This window comes from Chroicocephalus ridibundus, chromosome 9, assembly GCF_963924245.1.
Source record: "Chroicocephalus ridibundus chromosome 9, bChrRid1.1, whole genome shotgun sequence".
NCBI lineage: Eukaryota > Metazoa > Chordata > Aves > Charadriiformes > Laridae > Chroicocephalus > Chroicocephalus ridibundus.
In genome coordinates, this window is record NC_086292.1 from 23941070 (window position 1) to 23967965 (window position 26896).

General features: G+C 41.2%; 1 protein-coding gene across 13 annotated transcripts in view; it reads right to left on the reverse strand.

The window, feature by feature from the left end:
- KLHL13 (kelch like family member 13) overlaps positions 1-26896 on the reverse strand; it is an 86506-nt gene that overhangs the window by 7427 nt on the left and 52183 nt on the right. For all 13 annotated transcript variants that reach the window (XM_063345962.1, XM_063345958.1, XM_063345954.1 and 10 more), the window contains 4 exons: positions 13102-13243; positions 11209-11341; positions 10760-10956; positions 3738-4533 (listed from right to left, as the gene is read on the reverse strand). In XM_063345962.1, coding sequence (XP_063202032.1) covers positions 3738-4533; positions 10760-10956; positions 11209-11341; positions 13102-13243 — 1268 coding nt within the window. The remainder of the gene's footprint in view (positions 1-3737; positions 4534-10759; positions 10957-11208; positions 11342-13101; positions 13244-26896) is intronic.

Here is a 26896-nt window from a genome sequence, read left to right on the forward strand (position 1 = left end):
GAACTTCTGATCTGCTCATTACCATAATCCAGGGAAGACAGGCCTCATTTTAATAGAATTAAGCAATCTCCAAAAGACACAAAGCTTTGGCAGTCCCAGGGGACGCTCAGCCTGCACTCATTTTATAGTGCCATCTGTGATGCTATTTGAGGCATATACAGATATTTACCACTTCTCTGTCACTAGCTTCTAATGTGTCTGGGGTTTATTACAGCACCACGGAGCAACTGCGTGTGATGTCCCAAAACCCAGAATCTTCACTTTGTTGTAAATTTTCTATCATACAGCTTGCTTCTGTCCAACTCAAAGCTGACTTGGTTAAATTAAACAGTGCCCTGAGTGATTTTGTCCCTAACATAGCAAGGAGCCACTTCCAAATAAGCTCCTACACAAGAGGTCCTCCAGTTCACACTGTGGTTCGATATTCACAGACCGCCCGGCTGGGTGATGATGCAGATTTTTCTTCTTAACCAACAACATTTAAAATATATGTATTATGTAGTCACGAGAGAAGTTTTTACATAAACAAGGAGTTATTTGAATTGAGGGCACCTGGTAAACAAAGGCCTTCCCATTCATCAGGCAGGAGGTCAGACGAATACCTAACTGTCCTGCCCTGGGCAAGAAGTCTTCTCTTTCTGTCTTTACTGCAGCATGATGATGAAGGTATTAATGAATCCGTGGTCACAACCCAACATCCCCTGAAGCTGGAAAAGACCATCTGTGAAAATGTCAACCTCCCCCCAAGCCTATCAACAGCATGAGCCTGAAGTACCTGGGAAGTACCCAACCGCCCAAGTTTTCTAACACCCAAAAGCACAGCTGCTGCCATCATCAAGTACCACAACCAAACTCTTAAAAAAAGAGCTTCAAAAATCTACTGGTCTGAGAAGAGAAAACAGTTTCCAGAGCTCTGCACAACAGCACAGCTGGAAATCACTGATGAGCTCTGCTTCAGGAGTATCTCTGTGAACCACACCTGCTTTGCCCTCTGCCTCCTTTTCCAAAAAGTCCTGCCTTTTGCACACCTGTATTCTCCAGGCTGGTCTCCTCACGCCGGAGGGCTCTTCTTCTGCCTTCTGGGAATACCACTGGCAGCGCCTGCTTCGGCATTTAAAAAGAACCAACCAGAATCACGCACAATCCGTCAAGGAGTGGTGCAGGCTTCAGAGGGGGGTGATTCTGCCCCTCTGCTCCACTCGGGGGAGACCCCCCCTGCAGTGCTGCCTCCAGCGCTGGGGCACCAACAGCAGAAGGACACGGAGCTGTTGGAGCAGGGCCAGAGGCGGCCCCGGAGATGCTGGGAGGGATGGAGCCCCTCTGCTGTGAGGACAGGCTGAGAGAGCTGGGGGGGTTCAGCCAACTTCAAGGGTGTTTCGTACCTTCAAAATTCAGCACGTCTCAAAGCTGCATTTGCCACACTCCAGTGGAGGTACCGCACACGTGCAAAGTCACCTGTCCTTACCCAGGAACCAAACTTTTCTCAGTGGTGTGCGCTGTTAAACCAGCAGCTGCGTATTACTGCTAGAGCATGTACTACTGAGGTAGAAAGTGGTATTTACAAAGCTCTCAGAAGATTAAACATTTGAAAACTCTTTTGGGAAGGCCTGACAGCCTACAAAAAAGTATAATTTTTATTCGAGTGAACGTCAGGAGAAAAAAATAAAGAAATTCATTTTAGTAACTTTAATCCTTTGGCCCTTTTCTGTAAGACCTGATCTTCCAGAAAGCTGAATTCAGGTTTTGGGAATGTTTCCTCTCTAACAACAGATTGAAATTAGTTTGAACCCAAGGGCAACTTCTTTAATACCTGTCCAACGCACATTTGACCTTCTCTTCTATGAAAAGCTTGTGAGTTTTTCTCATCTGAAGAGAATGGGAAGTTTAAGCTGCATTTCATCTCCTGGCTGTCAAGGTTTATGAAAGAAACATGAAAATGAGAAGTGACTTGCCTCACAATTAACAAGAAAAGAAACTGAAGCCCCAAATCAAAGCATCAGACAGCTACAATAGCATTTATAGTGTTCTTCCCACAGAATGATCCAATGGCATTTTTCAGGTCTGTGCAGAAATCACTGCAGCATTTTAATGATATCTTTACAGAAGAATTTTAGACAGGTGATAGATTTTGTATTTTAATTAAAGTTGCGGAAGAGTTGAGGTCAGCAGAATGATACCGCTTGATCTAATTTAAGAAAAACACTGCAGTTAAGCCTGCTATACACACAGGTTGCACTGCCTTAGTGACAGCCGTATTTCATATCGATTTTGTCAGACTTGCAACTTTTTCACGGCCATAACCCTACTCTGTCTGGCTGGAACAGTACCCAAGGACCGCAACCTGATTATCTGCTATTAATTCATACCATTAGAAAATAGCTCAATGAAGGTCAGGTTTTCTGATACTCGAGATGAAGATCAATACACGTTAGTTTGTGCATTAAGCTTGCTTTTAGAATGTGTTCTCAGGTAGATAAAGTGAGATATAAGAAAAATTCTGAAAACCTCTGGATCTGCATCAGAAAATGGCTGTCTAGGGAAAACAAGTTATTGCAAAACAGTTTCCCATCTTGTTTGGAAGCAGGAGGCATTTTTAAACATCTAATTTCATTAAACATTAGAATAGATTTTAAACTTCTGGGAAAACCAGCCTGTTTTGCGTAGTGGAAGCAGTGCCTTATACGTTTCCAAGGAAAGTTTGCATTATGATCACGAAACAAAGCGTATATGTGAACAACTGAGACGCATTAATTAAAAAGCAAATCTTAGCAGCAAGAGATACTGCCGCAAAGACTTGACAAGCCACAGTTCAGTGTTGGGTTGAATGCAGCGAACAAAATAATGAAATCTTACATCTGGTTTAGATAAAATATTATGCTAAAATTCCACGCACAATGACTGTAACAGTTGGATTTTAAAGCACAGACAAATTTACAATTGAGGGTATGCAGTGGATGAATACGGGCCATCCTCTACTGACTTTTTTTAAATTAAAAGTTACTGTGTATTTATTCTTTGTTACCAACAATCTTATTTCCCTGAAATTGACTTTTTTTTTTTTTTTTTTTTTTACTCAAGTAAAAATCAATCATCATTTGCAAGGGGGGAAAAAAGGAGGCAGCAGGACAGAGTCACTCATATAAATAAGTTAACTGATTAGTCACAAGGTCACAGGCAAAATATAACATTTTTTAGTAGTTAAGAAGTCCAGAATGTGAGTGAAACAAATCGCTTGGTCATTTAAACAAAAAAAGCCAAACAAACAAAAAAAAGGCATTTCAAAATTACTATCCCAGAAAATTTGCATCTTTTAAAGTACAACCTGCACTCAACCGTGAGTTTCAGTTAAAGTCACGTATCCCTTAAGAGTGAAAAGAGGGGGTTTGGTTTCTCAGCTGAAGTAATAATATTTTTTTGTATATAGTTGCATTTATACACACACACGCTCATACATGTAGACGCACACGCTTACTCCACCTTTGATAAAGGTGAAGGCATTGGATACTATGCATCAGTGCACAAGATACCTGTATTTGGAAGTGTTTCTGTGGAAGCCCTTCTAAAATTAACTGCTAATAGTATCCAGACAAATTTCTCTAGACATTTGCTGTATTTCCAGACAGAAGCTGTACGCCAACAGCTTCACCTCTGCTCCTCTCCACCCGCTCACCGGGCAGGACGGGACTTCAAGGCCCAAAGAGCAGGGCAAGAAGCCGCACGTGGGGAGCAGCACTCACCTAGCTCACCCGCCGCGTTTCGCCCACCGACTGCGTACAAATGTCCTTTGAGGGCACTTAGGTGGAAAAAGGTGCGCTTCTCATTTAAAGATGCGACTTGCATCCACTTGTTGTAGCGAGGATCAAACCTGAAGACCGTGTCAACCGCCGTCTTTCCTTTCGTGTCGTAATTGCTCTGGCCCCCGACTACATAAAGAAAGTTTCCGATCACGGCGATGCCGTGCTGGTACCTCGGTGCATCCATGGGAGCTAAGGATTTCCATTCATGGGCCTTTTCATCGTACATGCGTAACTCCTTGCTGACCACCAGCTGCTGCCTCAGCACTCCCCCCAACGTCACCAGGTGCGTGCTGTCCGACCGAATGGCAGTTCTCTCCGACTGCATAACTGGCTGCATGTATGGCATCATTTGGTAATTGCTGGCTTCCAAAAGCAAGTTTACGCAGGTGTTGTCAGTTCTCATGAAGTCCACTGTTTGAACATAGTTAATAAGATCCTGGGGTGTCATCAGCGGAAACCTGATGTTCTTCATGAGCTTTGCAGCGTACTCCATCCGAGGCTCCTCATAGCGCAGCCAGCGACAAGCCGCCTTGAAGAGTTCGAGTTCAGTGCAGTGCTTAAGGCTATTGCTTGAAAGCACAAAGGCAAGACGTTCAAAGGGGAGTTTCACAAATTCACCAGTACTTAATAACGCAGGGAAGTTCTTCAGGATGAAATTATTAACATATTTATCCACTTCTGTGAGATTGTACGTGTTGGCAATTCGCCCAACCTCAACACAGTTTTCCAACGAAACCTATTAAGTAAACAGAAAGAGGAATCAAAACACTTTCTTAATTTGGTGCCTAAATGATAATGTAGAATTTAATGAATACTGTAGAATCAGCAATATTTCATCATTTTGCAATGCTCAAGGTGATTTACACATGAGCAAGTAAATATGCAATGTGGTGTATAGATTCATGACTGCGAGGGGAGACCCGATGTATTCCTTATTTCGAAGAAAGAAATGAGACAAGAAACAAGCAGATGGCATATATTAATTATGTCAAATACACTAGACAATGATGATACATAGCAATTACACAGCACTTCATCTTTGAAAAGCTCCGCAAACATCTCCGTAAGAAAGAAATATGGAAAGTACAGTTAAGGGAGAGGTGATCAGCCCAAGGTTACAGAGAATAATGCAAAAGTAGGTCTCATCATTAGACATTTTCTAACATTATTAACATTGTATTGTCATAATAATGCAGGCAAAGAGAACAGCACAGCTACCTTGCCCATGCCACATTGCAGACCACTTATTTATAGTGGTCTTATTTATTTATGAATAAATAAATACCACTTATTTATGAAGATATTCCTTGCAAATCAAGGTGGTATTCTTATGGGATACGTTCAAAATTAAATACGTTTCCTTGTCAAAAATAAGACAAAGATAGCCAATTTTTTAAATTTGTTTTTTTTTGGGGGGGGAAATCTAGGAGGATTTTCCCTAGAAATACCCAGCACATGAAATGCTTTCACAGTATGGCTTATACCCGAATTTAATTCAATACTTGAGGGACCATATCTTGGTAACCACATCTTTTACACTGTCAGTGCATCTACCTTTCTTACATCGTTGGCTCCTAAATTTAAGAGGTCACTTGGGATCCAAGGCAGAGGGACAAAGACGGGCAGGAGTAAACCCAGCCGATTCATTTCGGCAAGCTCTATGGTACACATGCAAAGCAAGTCAATTTTCAGATGCTTCTTGCTGAGAATTGCACCTTTTTTTTTTGCATTCAATCCTTATTCTAACCCAAGCTTCACTTACGCATGCTTTCTAGTCCCGGTGCATGTCAGTCCTACTCAATGTCGACAATTTCCACAACTTTGCAACTCTCGTTATATTTGTATTGCCAAAAGAATTTAAGCTTGCAAATCTCATGCTTATTTTTAAAAAGATTATGAAGATTGAGACCTATGACCTGATTGCAGTCTAAGGACTAAAAAACCTTCAAATGACCTTCTGATCTTGGCAGAGATTACAAGATTTTAATACTGTATAACTCAAGCTGATCATTGCCCTTTAGTACCAGACAATTCAAAAGTCTAATGAGTATAGGAGATTTTTTTTAAATTCACTAGAAACTGATCTAACTTGCCCTAGAGTTCAGAACTACAGTCATCCAAAGTCTTCATTCACACAAAGGTTCCAAATCTTATTCTTCATCTCCAGGAACACTAATCCTGGAATCAGGTCCTATCCAGAGGACGAACGCATGGCAGACTGTCAGGAGTTCTAGTATAAAATATCCGTGCAATATATCCATGGAAAGTATTTTTGTATTAGCAGACAGATGACATTATTTATACCAAAATATAATCACATCAGCTAGCAATGACCTATAAAACATTCTCTGATGCTTAAGAAACTTTTTTTCTTCTCCTGACTGTTTTTGAGAGTCAGTAGGAAACTAATTTCTGTAAATTTCCTTTTAGGATTTTCAATTTACATAAATAATTGCATAATGGAAGTAATAGCATACCTTAAATTAAGTAAACGAAACAGAACATCCTTACTTCTAAAATTTCTTTCAAACTATATAAAAAAAATAAAGCAATGGAAAAATCAGCCCTTAACACAATATGCCACAAATCTTAACTCTTGCTATGCAGTCATTGTATTTAAAAACTACATTGAAACACATTCACTGGCATCAAACTACAGAGATGCGGCACATTGTCCGCATCGAGGTAAGCAGACAGAAAGATACGACTGCATACAGAAAAGGCATGTTCGAAGTCAAAGATCAGAGCAAAACCCATACAGGTTATGTACCGTTGGTCCAAGTGTTCAGGTTGCAATGAAGAGTTTGGATCCATTGCAGAACGCGTGCCAGTCGCCGAGTGCCCAGCGTGCACCCAGCCATCACAACAATATTACACCGTAAATCTGTGCAACTGAATATATTCCTGGAACACTAACATTTGAGAAATGTATTGATACGTTATACACCGCTTAATGACTGATGAACACGACATCAACAGTTTCCAGTCACCCCCTAATTCTCAGAAAATTTACCTTGTACTGCCTTAATTAATCCACTGGAATTGTACTGCACTCAGGGTTTTATTTCATCCCACAATTGCGAGTACTCTCCATTATGCTTATGAAATTGTGCACTTTGGCACTAACAAATTCTACCCTCACCTCATATCTGGGTACTACATTAAATATTTTCTTAAAGGTTACTCTCCTTGCCAAAAGTGCTATTACCGATTTCCCTGTGCTCTAAGATAACAATAAATGTACCAGGCTAAATTATATTGCAAAGATTTTGGTCATAAAAATATATACTCTAGAGATTCTTAAGTCCTGAGCTGAAAAAACAATCCTTCAACAGAATGAAATGTAACAGCTACTTTTACTTAAATATTTAAAATTAAACAGCATTAAAATACAATAATGCTAATTAAACACTGACCTACTTAAGTTACTCAAGCATTGACTTTCAAAAAACCAGTTTGACTTACGCTACGGTGAATAGGAGAGGTGTGGAAACCGTGCACTATGGAAGTCAGTCAATCGGGAGCTCATCAACAGACGGAACTGCTACTTCGCAAATCCCACCAAAGTGGATGGGAGGAATGGAAATAGCAGACAAAAACATAAGCCTGATAGTACAGGGAACCCAGAAACTAGTAAAGATACTCGTGCAGAACCAGCTAAAAGCCATACCTGGACAAACACCTAAGCAACTTCATAAGAAGTCAAAAAATTTAGGTAAACACTATTTTACTTGGGCTTTGACTCCTGCGCAGAGCTGCTCATCCGCATTACTCGTTTTGATTGCTCATTACAAAGCATAAGTAAAAGTTCCAGAAAATACCAAAAAGCTTTTCAAAAGATAAAGGTCAAGCACAGCACAATATTACTAGAGCCTGAGAAACCAAATGCAAAAGCCAAAGTACTTTGTCAAGAAAGCAGTTGATTTAATTCTTTGAAATTTTGAAGCAATCAACCAAGCTCTGGTAAAAAAATTCCTGACCATGAAATGCTACAAAACCGGACACCGAGCAAAATGATTCCAAGTATAAGAACTACGGAGACCAGCTCGGGAAAGGTAACATGCACAGAAAGTCATGTCCTCAAGCCCAGTACCACAAAATATTTAGGAGTCTAACTTTTTATTTCAATGACTGTTAGACACTGAAGTGCTTCGAAGGGTCTAAGTGTAAAAGACCTTCCACTGCCCTGAAATCTTCAATTTTTCTGGGGGTTCCCATATATAGAAGTCCAGAAATAACAGCACAGGAATTTGGTCAGCTCGGAAAACTGACTGAATCATCCCGCCTCCCCCCCCCCCCCCCAGTTAAAAACGGTGGATTTCTGAACTGGCTCCCACACAACCGAGACCATCTCTTGCTTCACCCTCAGTTAACCACGTTCTTGTGACCAGACAGACCACAATATTTGACAATTTGCCACTTGCTACCAAAACAAAAAGCGCAGAATTATAGCAGGAATAAAGTTTTCTTATGCAACTACATGGAAAGGTAGAGCCAAGACATTAATTCTCAGTGTTTTGGAATGTTTTCTTTAATTACAGTGTAACATCCCCTTCCCCATTACACTGATTTTCCCCTGAGTGCTGTAATTTACTTGGATAGGTTTCTCATCTTTCTCCATTTTGTACACTGCTGCTACTTCTGCAAAAACATTATTATGTGTTCTCTAGCACTCACTACTCTGAAAACCTTTCCATGGCATTTTTATTAATTTTAATTACATTATGGCTCATTTAGATGTGGACCCGGGAGTACAGCTATATAGCGTATAGCTATAAATATTTAAAAATAACACTAAAAGTCAGACTGAAAAGATCTTAGGAAGTATTCCAGTGCTTCTCAGGGAGTCTGCTCAGCTGTAGAGCAAAGATTATCAAAGCAATGGGCTACTTGACTGGACGTGTGTAAATGCAGAACAAATAAAAGAATACTTATGAGTCGGCTACAACATATACTATTCTTTGAAGGTCTCACTATTTTTTTTTACACAAATTAAGCTGTAACCTTAACTTTATGTTTTTCTTTGTAAATATTTCCAATGTCCTCTTACGAAGTAACGCAGTTACATTACGCTTCACATAAACCAACTTCTATTACCTCTTTAATAATGGACTCCCTAGGCAATTTGAAGACAATTAAGTATTTGTCTGAGAATGGCTGCATCAGCCCTCAGATGCCGCTCTCGGCTAACTTCACTAGAAATAAGCCCAAGACTTACTCGGAGAGATTACTTAAATGAAAGAAACGCTACCTCAAAAATGGAGTGAACCTAGTATAATCTCTGTAAAGCCAAGATACGGTATTTACAGAAAACAAAGCCCACCAGCTTGGCTCCCAGCTCTTGTTCCTGTTCAAATTCCAAGGAAAATTAATTCAAAAATTCTTTATACAATGATGCTGGAAACATAACCCGGCTTTTGTCCGTTCTCTATAATTATACAATGAATGGGATGATGTTCCCTTAGACATCATTATAAAAGAAAATATTTAAGGCAAGAGAATCAATAAAATCAAGAGACTGAATGAAGTCTTCCTGATTTTGAACCTCACCCCTTCCAAATAGTGGTATCAAACAAGATGTTTCTTACTTGAACCAACACCGTGACTGAGTCACCATCATAAGTGAAGGAACCTTTAGCAAACAGGCATTTCAAACCATGAAAAGACTTCTTCCAAATACGCCAATTTAAGGTGAAAGCAGCTCTTTCCCTAGGCAAGCCAAGTGAAGAAGTAGCTCTCTCCCCAGGAAGGAAGGGGAGAAGGGTCCCCGGGGCTCGCCTCCCACCAGAGGTGGCCGCTCCACTCCCCTGCTGCCAAAGACCTTATTCCAAGTTGGCATTATTGGCTTTTGCAAAAACAGAAGTTTGTTTTCAAATGCAGAGAAACCTGCAAAACTGTTTGATGTTCAACCCGAAGGGAGCATGGCATTCTCCTCCAAAGCACAGCCTCGAAACAAAAGAGGACACCAGCTCTGGAAGAGGAAGGGGAGGAGGAGGAAAAAAGGTTGTTATCAAAGTTCTCCCTCCCCCAAGAGCGGGTTCAGGATCTGAGATTTTAATCTGTGTAATAAATAAAAATCAGCGCGGCAACTCTAAACCATAAATAGCCCGTACTGCGTTGGAACTGCAGTATACTGCTGTGCAGGGCAAACTTTTTATTTATTCGAGCTGCACAAAAGCAACCACGCTACACGCTGCCTAAGTATTAGTCTTTTAACGAACCCTTACTGGTAGAAGAGGAGGGGGTTGCTACTATGGGGGCTGTCCCCTGCTTACAAAATGACTTATGTTGGCGATTGTGAAAAAAAAAATTTCCCAGCAGGCATTCAGAGACATTTTTAGTTCTAGCAAAATACGAAAATTAACATAAAATCCTTGTTGCTACTTTTCTCATGTAACAAGCAGCATTTCCGTGACGTGCCTATTAGAGCTCCCTTAGAGGATATATTATTCTAAAGGACTGTGACCAGGTTCACTGGTTTACAAAGAAGATGGAATTCTCTCCGTAACGATCACTACAGCTGTGGGATTTATGCCTCAAAACAAAAAGGTTTCAAGAAAGTATACTACCAGACAGCAACAGCAGCTCACTCTTCCATCATTTTTTTCAGCTTAACTCACCAAGGAGCTTCCTTATGGAAGGATATAGAGTGTGAGGACATGAACTAAGGAACCCAGTAAGGAATCCAAGAACTATGATTATCATCACTGCAATACGTTTGGGAATTACGAAGAATTTTAATATGGTATAACATCTATATCAAACTCACACTGTACATAATACTCAGAAGAAAAATACAAAGCAAACTTGTTCTTTCTGAATGTAAATTATGAATAACAGCAAGTTTTAGACTTAACTTGAACTATTACGTAGTCACTGTTCTAATTCAAGAAAAAAAACCCAACAAAACAACATACTGAGACCTTAATCATTGTAAACGTGAAACAAGCAGTAAGCCTTACCCCAGAGATAAGAAACACTTTACAGAAGTCCAAAACAGGTAAAATCTGCAAAAAGCTGGCAGCTTCCAGAGTGTCCTGAAGGTTGTCCATGTTAAGGGAAAGTTTCGCAGTATAAATGAAATCAATGATCTTCTTTAGACCTATTTTGTTCACGCCATGAAGTTTAATGCACATTAAATCCTGTTCCTTCATTCCTCCTGAAAAAGACATGCGAGTAAGTTTATGCGATCGTTTTGAGTGAGCTGAAATAATTTCATAAACTCATACAAAATTACAATCAAATTTTAGAAGTTTAATTTAAAAACCCCTATGCAACAGCAGAGAGTGTACAACTACACCGAGCGGTTTGGGGGCCGGGGCTGACTGGCACACGCCACTCACGGTGGGATTGAGCGCCCGAAGGATGGCGAGCAGGAGGCAGCATCACGCATCACTGTAACAAAACCCACCCGTGAACATGGCCTTGAAGTAGTCGCTGGCAGAAGCCATCATCGCTCTGTGAACAGGAAACACCTCGTCACCATCTCCGGGAACAAGCGTCACGTCGCAAAGCAAACCTTCCACTCGCAGCTGGTCAAAACCCTGCAAGAAGAGCGTAATGCAAAGCATCCCTTTGATGTGGGAGAGGAGTAGGAATCTCTTCTGTTTCGTTTATGTCAATACTTATTTACTTTTAATTACATAGGTACTGCAGTTCTAAAAAGTCACTAAGAAATAACTTGTTATCTCACAACCACGATCTCAAATATATTCAATGATAATTATTAATTGGAAAACAGGCAGAATAATTATTATTTTTCAGAAATGGATGACGAACGTAAAGAACACTGGGCCTTAGAAAGTAGCTTTGTTCCACTAAGTAAGTTATTTTCAGGAAGGAGAGCGTTTCGTTAGCTTATACTCCAGCAATTGTTTCAGGTAGGGACTGATCTCTTTTTTGGACACACGTGCATTCTAGCCATATTTCTGTTCCACACCAGTTTAAGTGCTTTGCTGCAAAATACCGAGGCCTAAAAGGAAAGGTGTCACCAGGTTCTATGATGATCAAATTTATTATCTAAGTTTACATGGCAAAAACTCCAAAATAAGCTCACATTATATATGTGATCTTTTCCAAATTACCCATAATGGCAAACTGTAATAAAAAAAAGAGTCACCTACAACAGCATCCTAGAGATCCACTAGAGTTATACCCGGTTGGGGATGCTGGAGGACAGGTGGAATACTTGCCTCCTTCACGCACGGCGGAACAGAAGCTCAAACATCCAACTGTTTCCTTCAACCAAGCATGTCTGATGTATCTCCAGTACTAACAAGAACGTAAATATTGTCTTTATAGATTTAACATTTCGAGCCTCCATGGTTAAAAATTTAGGTTATCTTAAAGAAAGGCTGTATTTTTAAAACTGCAAGGGTAAGACAGACATGAACATTCAAATTTGTTGCACAGAAAAGAACAGAGTGCAAATGAAAAAATGAGTTATTAGCTCCAATGAATACCAGAAGCCAAATACAGGTTTATATAAACTAACATATTTCGATGTCTTGGACAACTTGCCTGTAGTTTCTACAAACAAGGCTCCATTTGCTCCACTTCTCCATTTGCTCAATTTTTGATGAAAAAAAAAAAAAAACAAAACGAGGGGAGATAAGCTCTGCACGGTTTGCCCAGCAATCCCAGCATCGCTCTCTGCGGTTATGTCCCTTGCCATATTAACAGCGAGTGCCTTTGCCACTAGTGCACTGATGGCTAGAGTCTTTGTCTAATAAGCAAGGCACAACTCTGCAGTCGGTGTTTTACACTGTTGCTCTCCCCATCTCTCTCCTTCACTGATGCTCTTTTTGAGTACAAAATACACAAATCAGACATGAGAGCCTTCGTAGTCCAAGAAGTTTCTCTTTCGGATGGTAACCAGTTTATATTGATGGCAGTAACCTCCGTCTTGCATTGAGGGAAATCTTTCCCTTGACCAACTTTAGCTAGAAAACCTAGAGCAAGTGGACAACTCCAAGCACGCCAAAGAAACAGTCTCAGGATTACAATACCTATAAAACCTACACAGACATAGTGAAAAATATTTAGAACAACTTAACTTGCAACCCGAGGAAAAGGCCGGGGTGTTTTTCCAAGCTGTGGCTGCAAGTCCAACCTCTAACTCCCAGGAAAGGGAGTTCCATGCCACGTGTGCTTGTGGGCATCAGCAGCACGCCACGCGAATGTGGAATTTTTTTGAGGCTTTTTAGGAATTACTAGTCTGATAAAGACTATTGAGTGGAGGTATTGTTTAGAGCAGGCAAAACTCTCAGTGCAGATCAACAGTGACACAAGAATATTTAATTACCTGTAACACCACAGAGCTGTGAGTATTGCTGGTGAAAAATCTTGTGGTCCCTGTCTTAGAAGACTGTAGATGGGCAGAGACGCCCATATCGCTGCTACCGAGAGATACTTTCATATGAGGATCCTCCTCTTCCACCAGAGATCTAAGAAGATTAGAACAAAGAAATCTTAAACCAAACTCATTTTCATTCACTGCTCCTGTGTAGTAAAACCAGAGTCTTCTGGGATGAAACGTCCTTAGTGCTCCCCTTCAGCTAATCTAAGAAAGTGAAGCATTAACAGTCTCTAAAACAGCGTAACTTCAAAAGCTTATTTTTCAGATAATGAATTTTTCCTTTTCCTTGCACCCCCACCTCCCTGTTTGAGACACTTGCACACTACTTTATTTCTGTGTGCTGCCAGCATTGTAGGATGCGTGCAGGGGTTTCATCCAGTTTCTTACCAGATTGCCAAGGAAAACCAAAGCGTAATATTGAAGTCCAGTAATTTCATTCTTAACAGCTTGCGTTATCTCGCTCAAGTCGGAACATAATAATAGCAAATACACACAGCGGAGTTTCAAGCTGTAACTTTACACTTCCCTTCTAAACCCACAACCAGAAGAACTCCCCTAGGACATGACATCCAGTATTTTGCTACTGCAGGCCACCACTTCATAATTTTAAGATTTGTTAGTGTGAAGTCAATACTTATGTTTTTGATTCCAAGCAATTACTGTCCAAATCTAGATAGGAAGGGCGAATTTCAGGTAGAACGGTTAAAGAATTACTGCACTATTATTAGCCTTCCATTTTAATCCTGAGATGTAAATTAGGTTTACGTTAAAAGATATGCATATGAGATTCTAACCACCCTAACCTGTAATTATTATAAAATGTAAATAAATTTTGTCTCCAGAAATATTAACAATAACTACTTCCTGTCATTTCCGTGATCTAACATACTACCTATCAGCATGCATAGCGGTATAATGCATATATACACAACATTAATTAGCAAACATAAGCTGTTAAACCACAGATGAGGGCATCTTCATTATTACTAAAGACTCCACGTTTCAAAAAAAGATTCATAGCAGTTTGGCATAATTGCTGCAAATCTCAGATATAAAAAGTTTTCTAAGTTTTAAACGCACAGGTAAAACACATTGGCCTCCAAGCTAGTTTCAGAAATTACTTTAAATAAGTGACAAGAACGTGCTTAAATTCCTCCTCTCTTGCTCCCCCCGCCCCGCTCCATTTTGACTGTGATCACCATGTAAGGACAAATTTGGAATTTGCGGGAAAAGAATTTTCATAATTTTTTTTTTTTTTTTAAAGTTTTGGGGGGCTTTTTTGGTGGTTGTTTTTTTTTTTTTCCCCCCTGAATATTTACCCTTGCTTTCCTGGGGTACATGGGCTACATAGCGCAGTTTCTGAAACTCCCACACTAGCTAGCACTGATGTCCCTTGTTCAAACCCAGGAGAACATCAGGGCAGCCAGGAACACGTATTCAAAGCAAAGTCACCACTCAACAGCGCACACAGGTTTGAAAGGGTGAGATTTTACGCACACAGACACAACAGACTGCAGGAACACGAGTACATCTGAATAGCTTTGACTTCTAACACCGCAACCCCCTACTCAGACGCCTGAAAATATTAACAAATGTGGATGTACTGCAGCATGCAAGAATTGCGGCATTTTTGAAACAGAATTATCTCTATTTTATAATACAAATCCAGAATGTAATTTTTAAAAAGTTTTACAGGGTGTACCTTAGAAAAGTGCTCTCCAAACTATCTTTGGCATCCACCAAACGCAAACAGCGACGTAACTCAGCACCAAGGCAGTGCTCAGGACACAGCAGATTTTTCTTCACTTTGTCCTAGGGGGTTTTGGGGGTGGTTTTTTGGTTTTTGGGTTGTTTTTTTTTTGTTTTGTTTTTTCTCCTTTGTTTGTTTTAGTTTTAATACAGTTACATCAAGGAAAGAGTCTAACATAATTTCAAAGGACACCCAGTCTCTAAATTTGCACATGTCTTCCTCAGAAGAAATGTAATATAATGCGGGGAGACTTTAAGCGTGGGTGGGAAGGAACCGCAGATTCAACTAGCGTGAGCCTGGCTGTATTTGCTCTGGAAAGATCTTCCTGAAATGTCAGATCAGATAGCCATTGTATGAAGGAGCTTTTAAAAGACTTTTTCTAAACTCAGAAGAAAACAGAAGGTGTATACATCACTTAAAATCATCAGGAAAAGAAATGTACACGTGAAGCCATTTTCTTGGCTGTTCAGCGTGGGCTTTTGTCACATTTGCCACATCTCCCATGCTACACATTTCCCCACAGCCAGCATATTCGGAGGTTTAAGGAATGAAGGCCAAGACCTCAGCCATGGTTCATTGACCCCCAAGCCTGGCGGAGGTAACGGCAGCGTTCCTCTGAACAGGCCACGTTACACACCACGTCCCAAGCTGTGTCCCGAGAGCTCCTCGAGAGCACGGGACGCCTCCTTACCACTGCACAGCCAGCAGAGAGCACCCAGGGCATTGCAAAGCGCTCACAATACTTAATAAAGTAGGAATTCAACATGCCAGCTGTGGCCACAGGCAGCTCTTTCCCCTACCTGATTGCCAATACATAACAGCACCTGTCCAATACCTATTTCACACGTACAAGCTCAGCAGCTCACAACTTGATGGTCTTCTGCAGAAGAGATTTTCACTATTTCTCGTGTATGTAGAATTAGACATTAAAAATTGCCAACTTCCACACTATGAAAATCCACCAGAATATAAATGTTAGAGTTCTAGTCTCAAACATTAACTTGGCTGCGTATGACTATGAGAATACGCTTATTTAAAGATAACCAAATTATATCATTCCTGTATTGACTTTTGCTTTATATCAAAAACAACTCCCCAAAATCCACCACCTTCTTTACCTCCAGTGTAACCCTTTCAGAAGATGCCAGCACCCTCTCCCACTATGCAGAAAGTGGCCCTCCAGAGCTGGCTCTGGCAGGAGCGACCACGCCAGTCAGCAGTAAGACCTGACGGAAGTGCACTGATCCCCCAAATCCCAGCCTTGTGACATTCAACAAGAGGGAAAGAACATTCCCGGAGCCACCAGAAATGATGAGTTTGTCATTGCCTTTGTACCAGTTGCAGCGCTGATCTTTCAGGCACCGAGAGAACCCCGTCTTTGTACGGCCAAGGGACAGTGGCCCGGCTCTCGGGCGCTGGGCTGATGCCGGCACACAAAGCAGCAGCAAACCCTCACCGCAGCCAGAGTCATTTCATACTGCCCTGCAAAGAAACCTTCAACGACCCAGAGTGTGACTGCTGCTTGGGGGGCTGTAAAGTGAATATCAGAGACCGCTCTGCCACTCACCCCCACAACCGACGGGTAACATGCTTTATATCCGACCACGCTCCCAACAAAAAGACAGTAAGTACATCTGTCTTGTTTGGACACTTACTGGAGGTGTTATTTACGTTCATTAACATAGGTCCGCTAAGCACTATCATTAATTAGATAAAAATTAAGGTAAACATACCATTTTTTTTTACTTTATTGTAAGTACAGTATATCACAATTAAGCATACTACCAAAGGAGAAAGCAGATTAATTTTCTAATTAATTTTACTGTTCTGATCAATAGAAATCATTAAACAAGAGGGGCAGCAGTGGCATTTTTAAGCAGGGTTAAACAAATAAAAAAAAAGTTGGAGGAGACAGCTAAAACTGCAATAATAATGTGATAAATCTCAAGGAGTCGCTCCATGTGTGCTGCTAATGCCGTGCTCAGCACACAGCCCGGTCTGGAGGGGGCTGAGGACACAGAAGATCAGGACCACAGGAAGGCTGGGGTTTGATGAGAAATGAGCAGGAACACGGCAGCAGCAAGGCAGAGGAGTGGCTCAACACTTCCCACACTGCCGGGATCAGGGAAAGGCCCAGAGGTTAATCAGCTGCTCCCACCGAATAAGCCATCAGCCAGACATCTGTCCAACCTCACGCCATTCTTTCAAGTACAGCACAGTTTTCCCCAGCCGCTGTAACCAAACCCGCTTTTCTCATGACTCCAAGTTAATCCTCCAAGAACTTGCAACTGGTGTTTTGGTAGCGATGAAATATGGCGTGCGCATTACGTGGATGTTAATTAAATATCTTCATTTCCTAGCTTCCTGTCAATTTTGCAGGAAGATAGCTTTGCTTTTCACCACTAGAGAGAGAGAAGTAAGTTTCCTTTCTGTAGAAGACTGCCCACTAGATTCGCTTTCATTTATTTTCTCTCTAAAGATATGATTTTTAATCTTGTTCATCTACTAAAAGGTACCTGACCGATTTGTGCAATTAGCAATTACTTTAGAACTAGAAAGAAGCCTGTAAGCCAAAAGCTGAGCTACAAAAAAGAAATAATAAAAAAAAAGAACAATAGTTCAAGAGTCTCGCCAAGCTAATGTGAAGCCCCACTGACTTTTGGGCTTTGTGTTGTTTTGGGGGTTTGTGTTTCAATTGTTTTTTTGTTTTTTTGGGGTTTTTTTTTCCATAGCACAGGCAGAGGAAAACCATAGCTAATGACCACCCTGGTGGAGAAAACAGAGTTGAAATTGGAGTAATTTACTAGTACTATTTAATATTTCATTCATTTGAAAGATACAGGTTCGGTGGCTTTTAAATATTATCAGGTATATAGTTCCCTAAATCTTGTCACAATGCAGGACAAAATATGGTGGGGCAACAAGAAGAACAGTTCACTTCTGTTAATGAAGAGAAGACTGGAAGTCATCTCAATGGGTCTTCACGAGCCCGAGGTTTAACTGCTGGCCCTGCACAGGGAGAAGTGGCAGAGGTGACTATTGGGGCTGGCACAAACATTGAGGAGCTCAGGATGCTAAACATGCAAGTTGAAAACACAGAGAGCGACCCAGGTATTTACAGGACTTCTGTCCATTGCTGCTCCCAGTTCCGTGCGCAACCTCCGTGGATTCCTTGCAGTGAATTACTGAAGGGACTTGAACGGAGGCACCGAAACGTGCACCCAGACGGTGTGCCCAGAGCACAGAGGCTGAGCCGGGGCCAGCAGCTGCCCTCGGGCTCCCAGCCCTCTGCCGAGGGCTTGCTGAGGCACCGCTGCCACTGCACCTTCTTCAAAGGATGCTTTAGGTACCGGAACCTTCCAGCAAACATCAATGAGTATTATGGAAATGGCTGGAATTACAACATAGTGAACAGAGGCAACTGCCTTCCTAAAGCACTTAGCAAATATTAACCTGTGAGAAGAGTCCAGAGGCATCCACGTGACCCATGAAAGCAAGGACCTGTAGAAACTAAGACAAGTTTTACCGTCGACTAAAATACTCAAATATGGCGTTGCCATTTTGCATACAGTTCAGTGTCAGGAATGGAATAAAACAACATTCTGTTATGGCATTTTCTTCCAAAGCAGTTGAACTCATTTCTGACTCAAGAGAAACAAGGCAACTGTGAATATTCTTGGGGATTTGTTCATTTACATCAGTAAAGCATTGATCTGTTTGAAATTGTCAGAGCGTAGTGCACAGTCTTGGAAAACAACGTCAGGAGATCAGCCTACAGCTACAGATATTTTAGAGCGCGTGTTCTCTGATTTATTTAAAACCCACAGTCTTTACATAACTCAGTAAAAGCTTGCCAGAGCCATACTGGCCAGACAGTGAATTCTTAATTTGGTGAAGCTCAATAGCTTGTTTTTGAAAGGATTATAACCTTATTTTCTCTGTCAAATCGCTGTTCAATGAACCATGACTGCAAGTGTTCTGGTCACTGGTAAACAGCCTCTTCAGAAATCACTCCTGGCATGTGCCAGTACTCTGGCATTTATCAGCAAACAAAGGACCGGATTTCAATTTCATACTAAGATATTCTTATTACAAGACAAATCTTTACTATTTTATGATCTCTCAAAAAAAAATCTGGTATATTACAGGGCTATCCTCTACATGCAGCTATGCATGTATTTTGCTAATGAACATTATTAACGAAAAGGCCGGTGAAATACAATGAAACTTTCATTTACTGTTAGACAGAGTAATTCTTTACTTTGTATGCATAATCTGCCAGAAAGTATTTTAGTATGCTTAGTCTGCCAAAAAATAATTTAAGTATTGACTATCTTACTGTCATCTCATTATTAACAGATGTTCCAGCTTCATAAGTAATGAATTTAGGAACTCCCCGACAAATTACACAGCCACCTAGGAGCTCAATAAGCATAACCGACATGGCAGCATTGCATAAAGGAAAATCTCATCATACTTCTATTAAGAAATTCAAATATTAATATAATGCAGCTGAAAAAAATTACACAATCATGGTATTTCACATTTCTTCCATTCCGCACCTTCACCCATACAACTTCAGGACATTCTTTATTCTGGTAAAGAGTTACTTTTACACTTGTCCTCCCCTAAAACAATACCTCATCTTTTTATTTTTTAACATGAGTTTCTAACTTAATTCCTTTGCAGTATCAGTAACCCAGTAAAACTAACCAGTTTTGTAATCTGTTAATGGTTTCTTATAAAAATGCCGCCAAAAGTTTCTCTAGGAAATGCATGTTTACATTTTAAAATAGCTCCATGACTCCAGCTGGAAGAGAAACAAAGAGAAGAGGGCATTTTTGTTCAGATGGGGCGACACAGCAAGTTAACTGCTCTCCCAACAGACCAACCAAGGCATTCGGCAAACTTCAGCTCTTGCTTTGGGGGCACACGGGGACCGACCCCGGCTGCTGCCGGAGGCAGGACCGCAATGACCCGAGATGCACAAAGCATCAGCGCTGCAAATCACGGGGTTTTTTTTTTCTTTCTTATTATGACCACTCGTCCCATGCTATCAGCTTCAGATGTCACTGTGTTCACCAAACAGTTTAAAGGCTGTATTTTTAACAGATGAGCCAGAGGCTGACAACGTAACTAGAAACACTCTGCATTTATCAGGTCACTGCATTTCTTCAAAATGCCACGGGTGCAGCTTTCAAAAGTAGCTACGGCAGCCTGTGCCGAATGCTGCTCACCTTGGGCAATGCCCTGATGTTGATATTTAAATATCGCACTTTTTACAAGTGACCTTGTTTATAGATTAGCCTTCTAATCTATACAGAAGTAACAGCAGAACACTTGAACATTTGTTTAGAAACTTGATACTGGGCTCTTCTAAGTCTCCGCTCCAGGAGAAAGGCATAAAACAAAGCTTACAGTTTCGTAAACTAAAAAACAAAGAGGCGTTCCTATATCCACGAAGGACACGCTGAACCTTGTTCAACCCGTCAGGCTCAAGGTAACCTACTTAAGCTATTCTAGAAGCAAAGTTTTCAATCACTGTTTCAAATCACTGTCTTGACCAAGCGATTCTGCCCAAGCGTGCAAGCCCATGCCACCGACAGAAACGATGGAGGCCACGAGAAACACTCAGCTGACTGAAGACACGATCACTGTTCCAAAGGCCAAGAGATCTCGGTGGAAAGGAGCACAACACAGAAATGAGGATATTCCCAACATCACTTGAACCTTCGTGTACCCTTTCCTAGCAGTATCCCACTGTGACCAAAGCCGGCGCAAAAGGAGGGCCCACAAAGCCAGCAGGACTGCGCAACACCAACCACCGCTCCAGCGCCATTTCCCCAAGGATACACACACAGAACATAGACTCCTCAAACCTCCTTCTTAAACAACTAAACTACCAGAGGTCTCAAGCTGTTTGCAGCGTAATTATAGCCCGCTGGTTAATTCAAATTTGTTTTCCACAGAAACAAAGCAATATTTGGCTCAGTCACTGCTATAAAGCTTTTGTTCCTAACAGTATTTAGTCTCTTTGGGAGCCTTAGCATCACATCCACATTTATCTATTTGACAAAGGGTTTACATTCATTGAGCCATTTGTAGCTTAAATTTGCAGACTCAGATTGTTTAACGATGCTAAATTAGAAACGGTTCTCTAATGACTTTTTGCCAAAGTTGGTGTTAGCCTATTGATTCCTACTGTTAAGCACAGAAAAAGCAAAGCAAATACACACGCTTTGTAGCTTTTCTGCAGAAGCAGAACTACTTTATTTCCTTGATGTTCAAAAAGATAAACCACAACAGTCACTCGGGTTTCACAGTCTAGGCTGGACTGACACGGAACATCCTATTCTCCGCCTTTTATATTTCTTTTTAAGTGTTCAAAAGGCGAGCCATAATTTTAGCTCAGCAGCTGAATACTGAATACATTGCAAAACACTTAAGACAAACACTTTGCACGCACCAGCGCATTACAGGCTCTACCTGATGTGTCTTTAAAGTTAGTCTTCATCCACATAGAAATTGTTAAGTTTGCAGAGTGGTTCCTCAGAGACAAAAAGCTATATATGTCTAAGGTGGCACCTGCACAGCCAAGATTCACTCACAGAATACACATCCCACTGTATCCCTCAACCGGATTTAGGAATAACTCCTTTCCAGAGTGTGGCTTTTTTCCCCTTACTGTACAGAATGATTCTGATAGCTTAAACGCCAGCAAGAGAGATTCGGGTTTGGGAATTAACCCCTGCTCTGGCTGCTGCCCGGGCCTGCTCGCCTGTTCCTCTTGCCACGTCACTTCTCCCTGGTGTTTTCGCAGTCCTTTATTACAGTCTCCTGGGGAGAACGTAAGGGGGCATTAATAACTTTAAATCGTAAATTATTCTTCCCCTACATGCTAAACAGTTTAAATCATTCCAAGTAACAGGTGTGGGTGACTCGTCCATTGCATGAAAAAACCACTTTTCTGCAACTTAGATGTTCCAACAATCTCAGTCACTGCTGGACAAAATATTACAGCAATAATATAGTGTGCACTTCCACTTTAGTGTTATAGCTACACGTTATTACACTGCAATTCCCACTATTACCATTTCGAACAAGTGACTGTTATTTTAAAACCCCAATATTCACCAACTACTTTATGAAAATCCATAGATACCGCCATCCAAACTTCAACAGAAAATACTGCGTAACACTAGAAAAGCCAGTGAGTAGCAAGCGATCTGACAACGAGATTTTTCCACAATAACAAGGAAATCATGGCAAAAATGACAAACTGGCAGAAGTGACATCCTGGCAGAATCAGCTGAGCGACATACTCAAGACAATTCAGTGAAGATGCTTTAGCACGTCCCAACATAGTGTCAGTATTGCAACATGACACTACATGGGGAGGAGAATGTAATTCCGAGGGCCTGTAAACCCACAGCATTATCCGCAAAGGTCTGCCCAGGAAAACCACTAGCACTGGGAGACTTCACGACAACCAGGTTTGGGTTGTTTCCCCTGGTTTTGCCCGTTTATTACTGCAATGAAATCTCACATTTTGAACTTAGAAAAATCTGTTGAAATACCTATTTAAAAAGCAAGGGTAAGATCAAGAGGCGCCAATGAGAACTCGACATATGAAGTTTCTGGGATGAAAACCAGTCTTCTATTTATAAGACACAAACCCCTTCTATTCCCCATGCGCCCAATTCATCTCTTTGCACCCATTGTCAGATTAGCTTAAAAAATACTTGAGGTGACACGCACATTGACTTTCAACGTGTTGAAATTTGAAATATCCGGGAAACAATTGCTTAAAAGGGAAACATTGCCAGACAGGTGAGCCTGGTTTGGTGTGAATACCACGCGGTCTGTCAAATGCTCAAGGGCCCAACAAAAGGGTTGATTTTATTAAAAAATGACCAGAGCAGAGACATCGGGTGGTCTCACAAAACAGAACTAAGACGGATGGTCAGATGAATTACGCATCCGCACCTTCTCCCGTTTAAGTATACATCATTGTATGGCATCAACTCAAAGAGCTCGCTATAGAGCAAATCAGAGATTTGAAAGAAGACACAAAAGCATTAACCTATAGAACCTATATAAGCAGCTAAAACTAATGCTAATTACTCCAGAGTATTAAGAATGCATTCTACTTTTCTGCACAGCAAATGATTTCCATTACTGCAAAGCGTTTTCTATCGGACAAATTTCACAGCCACATGACTCGGGATAGTCAGGCTGCATTGCAAATTCTTTGATAGCAATATATTTGTTTCTTTCTCCGAACATTAGTCAGTTCTTTATGAAAACACATGCAAAGAATGGTTTCCATTTAAAGTATCAACACACTATTCCATGTAAAAGGAGAGAAGGCGCTAAGTTTACAAACAGATTATTCTGCATTAAGAATTTTTTTTATTTTACTTATTTTTAAACATGGCATGTTGGAGACTAAAAACACTTAACATTTAACTTTTCAGAAAACAGCTAACAATCACTCTTACATGACATAGGCTATATAATAAGTATGCTATTACATATTGTAGTATTTTTGAAAACAGTATCCTTGCTTTATTGAATTCTTTGGAGATGTCCATCATGATACTTTCATCTCCAGAGTTTCCACAAACGTTTCTTCCATTCATGTTAATGGAAGATGTGTGCAACTTCAGAAAACAACAGGAAGGACATTGCCCGTGTGAATAAGAAAGAATTCTCCTCTTAGTTCTTAACGTATGAGATGATGTGGCCCGTGAGCAATAACTGGTATGCATATTCCTTTACACCCCAAAGCTGTTCTATGCAACCAAATTCAGAACGGTTCCTCAGCTCTCTGCAGCAGAGCTCCAACTCTTAACCTCTGCTCATGCAGTCACTGCCTTTTGTTTGCTTTTAATGTGTGGCCATCAATACGCAGCTACGATGCCAGGGAAAACCGCTTTTCCAACCCAGCATTGTTCATTTTGTCCTTCCCTCCAATTCCCTTGCTGAAAGGGAAGCCTGACCTGCCCACGTCACCTATTGTAACCTGGGTCGGTCCCCACATAGTCAACACAACCGCAAATACAAATGGGATTTCACGAGCGGAGCACAAAGTGGCTTTCACACTCATTTTGACAAAATGAATCTGTATTTTAAACTCCAGCGCTGTAAGTGTCGTGGAAGAAAACGTAAAGCAGGCTGAGAAAGCACGTGCACACACACGTATCGGCACGTTCCTGCCTCACGCACGAAGCCAGGTTACATCACACCTGCAGATACCGGTCACACGCCAGTGCTCCCATCTAATCCGCTCTCATTTCCCTGTGCAGTGTCACTGGATCTCTCCATCGGCCTGGGGGACAGCTCAAGCTCCTTTGGACCAGTTCCACCAGAAGCCAGGGGATGTCTCCAGTCCCCTTCAGAGGGACCTTCGCCCTCCCTATGACGTGAAGTTACCTCTTGCAGTCAGGGTATCCTGAAAACATCCCTAATAAATAACTGGTGGGAAACAAACTACCAGCCAATAGACAACGAACTCTACCACTCCTGCCCATCGCCAGAAAGGCAGCACCGGACCCAGCGAACGCAGCAGACGTCCCAATAACGGAACCACGTCTTCTCCTGCGAAGTCATCAGCTCAGCTTCAGCAGGTCCATTATTTCAGGCGTGTTTCCTGCAGCAGAGAACTCCCTGGGATGAGCTCTCTGGACTCATTCCCCACCTCGGGAGCTACAGCAAGCTTTTCAAGTGCAGAGGACAGCTGAGCTGCCTGGTGTCACCTCGGCTGGTGGCACGGCCCGCAGCACATCTCACCGCTTCACAGCGGCACCTCGTCCATCAGCACCTGCTTCATCCAAGAAGCCAAAGGTGCCGGTACTGCCCACCCTGGCACTTCCATCCAAGGAAACTGTGGCAGAGCTCCGGCACCTGGCACACAGACCAATTAAAGCACTAATAACATCTGTGCGCCCTGACAATCAGGTTAACCTCTAGGTGAGTTACTTGTAAATCATAAGCAGGGCGAAGCTTTTAAAGTTAAAGGTCAACTTTACTGAAAAAAACTGAAAAATTGGAATTTCATTTTAAGTACCCCCAAAAAAATAAATAATCACCTTTAAGACCTCCCTACTTTATATTCCAAATTACATTACAAACCTATTGTATAATATTTATATCAAGTATGAAAGGGACTAAAAACTCAATTCTACCTCTATATATTTCAGGTCCAAAATAGCAAGTATTGAAGTGTTCATTTGTGAATTCAAGAGGTTTGTGGTCATTTATTTCACATCAATACATGTTTCGTTTCACAAGCCACTTATTCCTGAATCTTTTGCTTGAAACGTGAGCTTTTTGCCAGGGTGCAGAGTACTAGTTGTGAAAGAAAACTTATAAATACGTGAAAAACATCAGACCACATCAAACAGTAGCAAACTTACTGTAATCTCTGCAATAAAGATAATTAATCCCAGCACTTATTTTACTGGTCAACCTAAACTAGAAGGGTTTTTTTATCAGTTGATATATACTGCGTAATCAAATAGGTGCCATTTTGTGATGTTTCTCATTCTTTATAATACAGTATACGAATAATTTTAACATTAGATTTGAAAGTCCTGCTAATGTCAGGACTGTGTGCCAGTGAAGAAACATCTCCATAAACACTGGGATACACTGACTCAGAATAAAAAGATAATTAGGGCTGCCGATCACATATTTCTCATGCTCCAGATAATCTCGGCATCGCGTAGGTAGGCACGGTCACTAAACCTGTTCTCATACTTTCAACACACTGAGATAATCAGCTACACCATCCCCATCGTAAAAGCCGGAGCATACACAGCACTGGATGAGCAATTTAAAGGCGACACACAAAAGAAATGCTCAGTTTCATCGGCAGATAGATCAGAGTAGGCTATTGCTGATTTTTCTCACATTTTTTATGTACTACAGTTTAAAAAAGAAAAACAGACCATACAACACCAAAACCAGCATCTTCCTGAAATAGGTTCAGAAGTCTCACAACTCTTTTTTTTTTAATCATTATACTTCCTTTTGTATTTAGTTTTTTTTTTTTTGTTAAAAAGTAGCAATTTATCGGAAATAGCTTATTTCTGGTAGCCTTCACCATAGGTGATGCATCCAGTGAGTGAAAAGGCTGAAGCCACTTCCCTGAAAATTCATCTCCCGGTTGGAGGCTGCCCAGCCCAGGTTCGCCCCTGCAACCCCAGCCTTCTTCCCCGAGAACAATAGTGCCCACGCGCACGGCGCCGGATTGCTTCAGCTCCAATGCTGAGCAGTGCAATTCTCTGCAACAGCCAAAAAACCCGACATTTAGAGGACTCGTAAATACTTATTTCTTACAGCATGTCCCTACAGCAGCTGCAGCAAGAGCCTGTCTGCAAAAAGGCAACCCAAGCTTCCAAGTACTAATATTGCAGATATTAGGCTGGAATACTTTCGTAAAGTAATTACAGACAGGGAAGTCATCTACGCTGCTACTTGTGCATTTTAAAGCAACTCTTCCTCATTTTCAAAGGAGCTGCTCCCTTAAATACAGGCAGAAGCCATTCGGTAGCCTATGCTCAGCTTTATTTCGGGGGGGGGGTGGAAAAAAGCCACCTGTAAATGCTAACACAGAACTCACAGCAAAAGGTGAACAAAAGCTCCATCGAGGTTTGGCAAGACAAAGGCATATTGTTTCCATGTGTATTAAAATAGTCTTTAACGTGAAGCTACTTTACACGGACAAACTGCCTAACTACACAAGTGCTCAGCTATGAATGATTTATATTTATGTTTCAAGCGTTTATCATAACTTTGTAAAAAGACATTCAATTTGCATGAAGGCTAAGACTTTCAAGAATCAAACACGAGCAGAGCAAGACGATTTCTTCCGTAGGAGAACTCACACAAACCTGAGTGCAGGACAATACAGCAGGTGATTCCATGTTTCATTCCCAGGCGCAATAGTCAGGAGGAGAAATGTTAGCGTGTACACTACAAAGACAG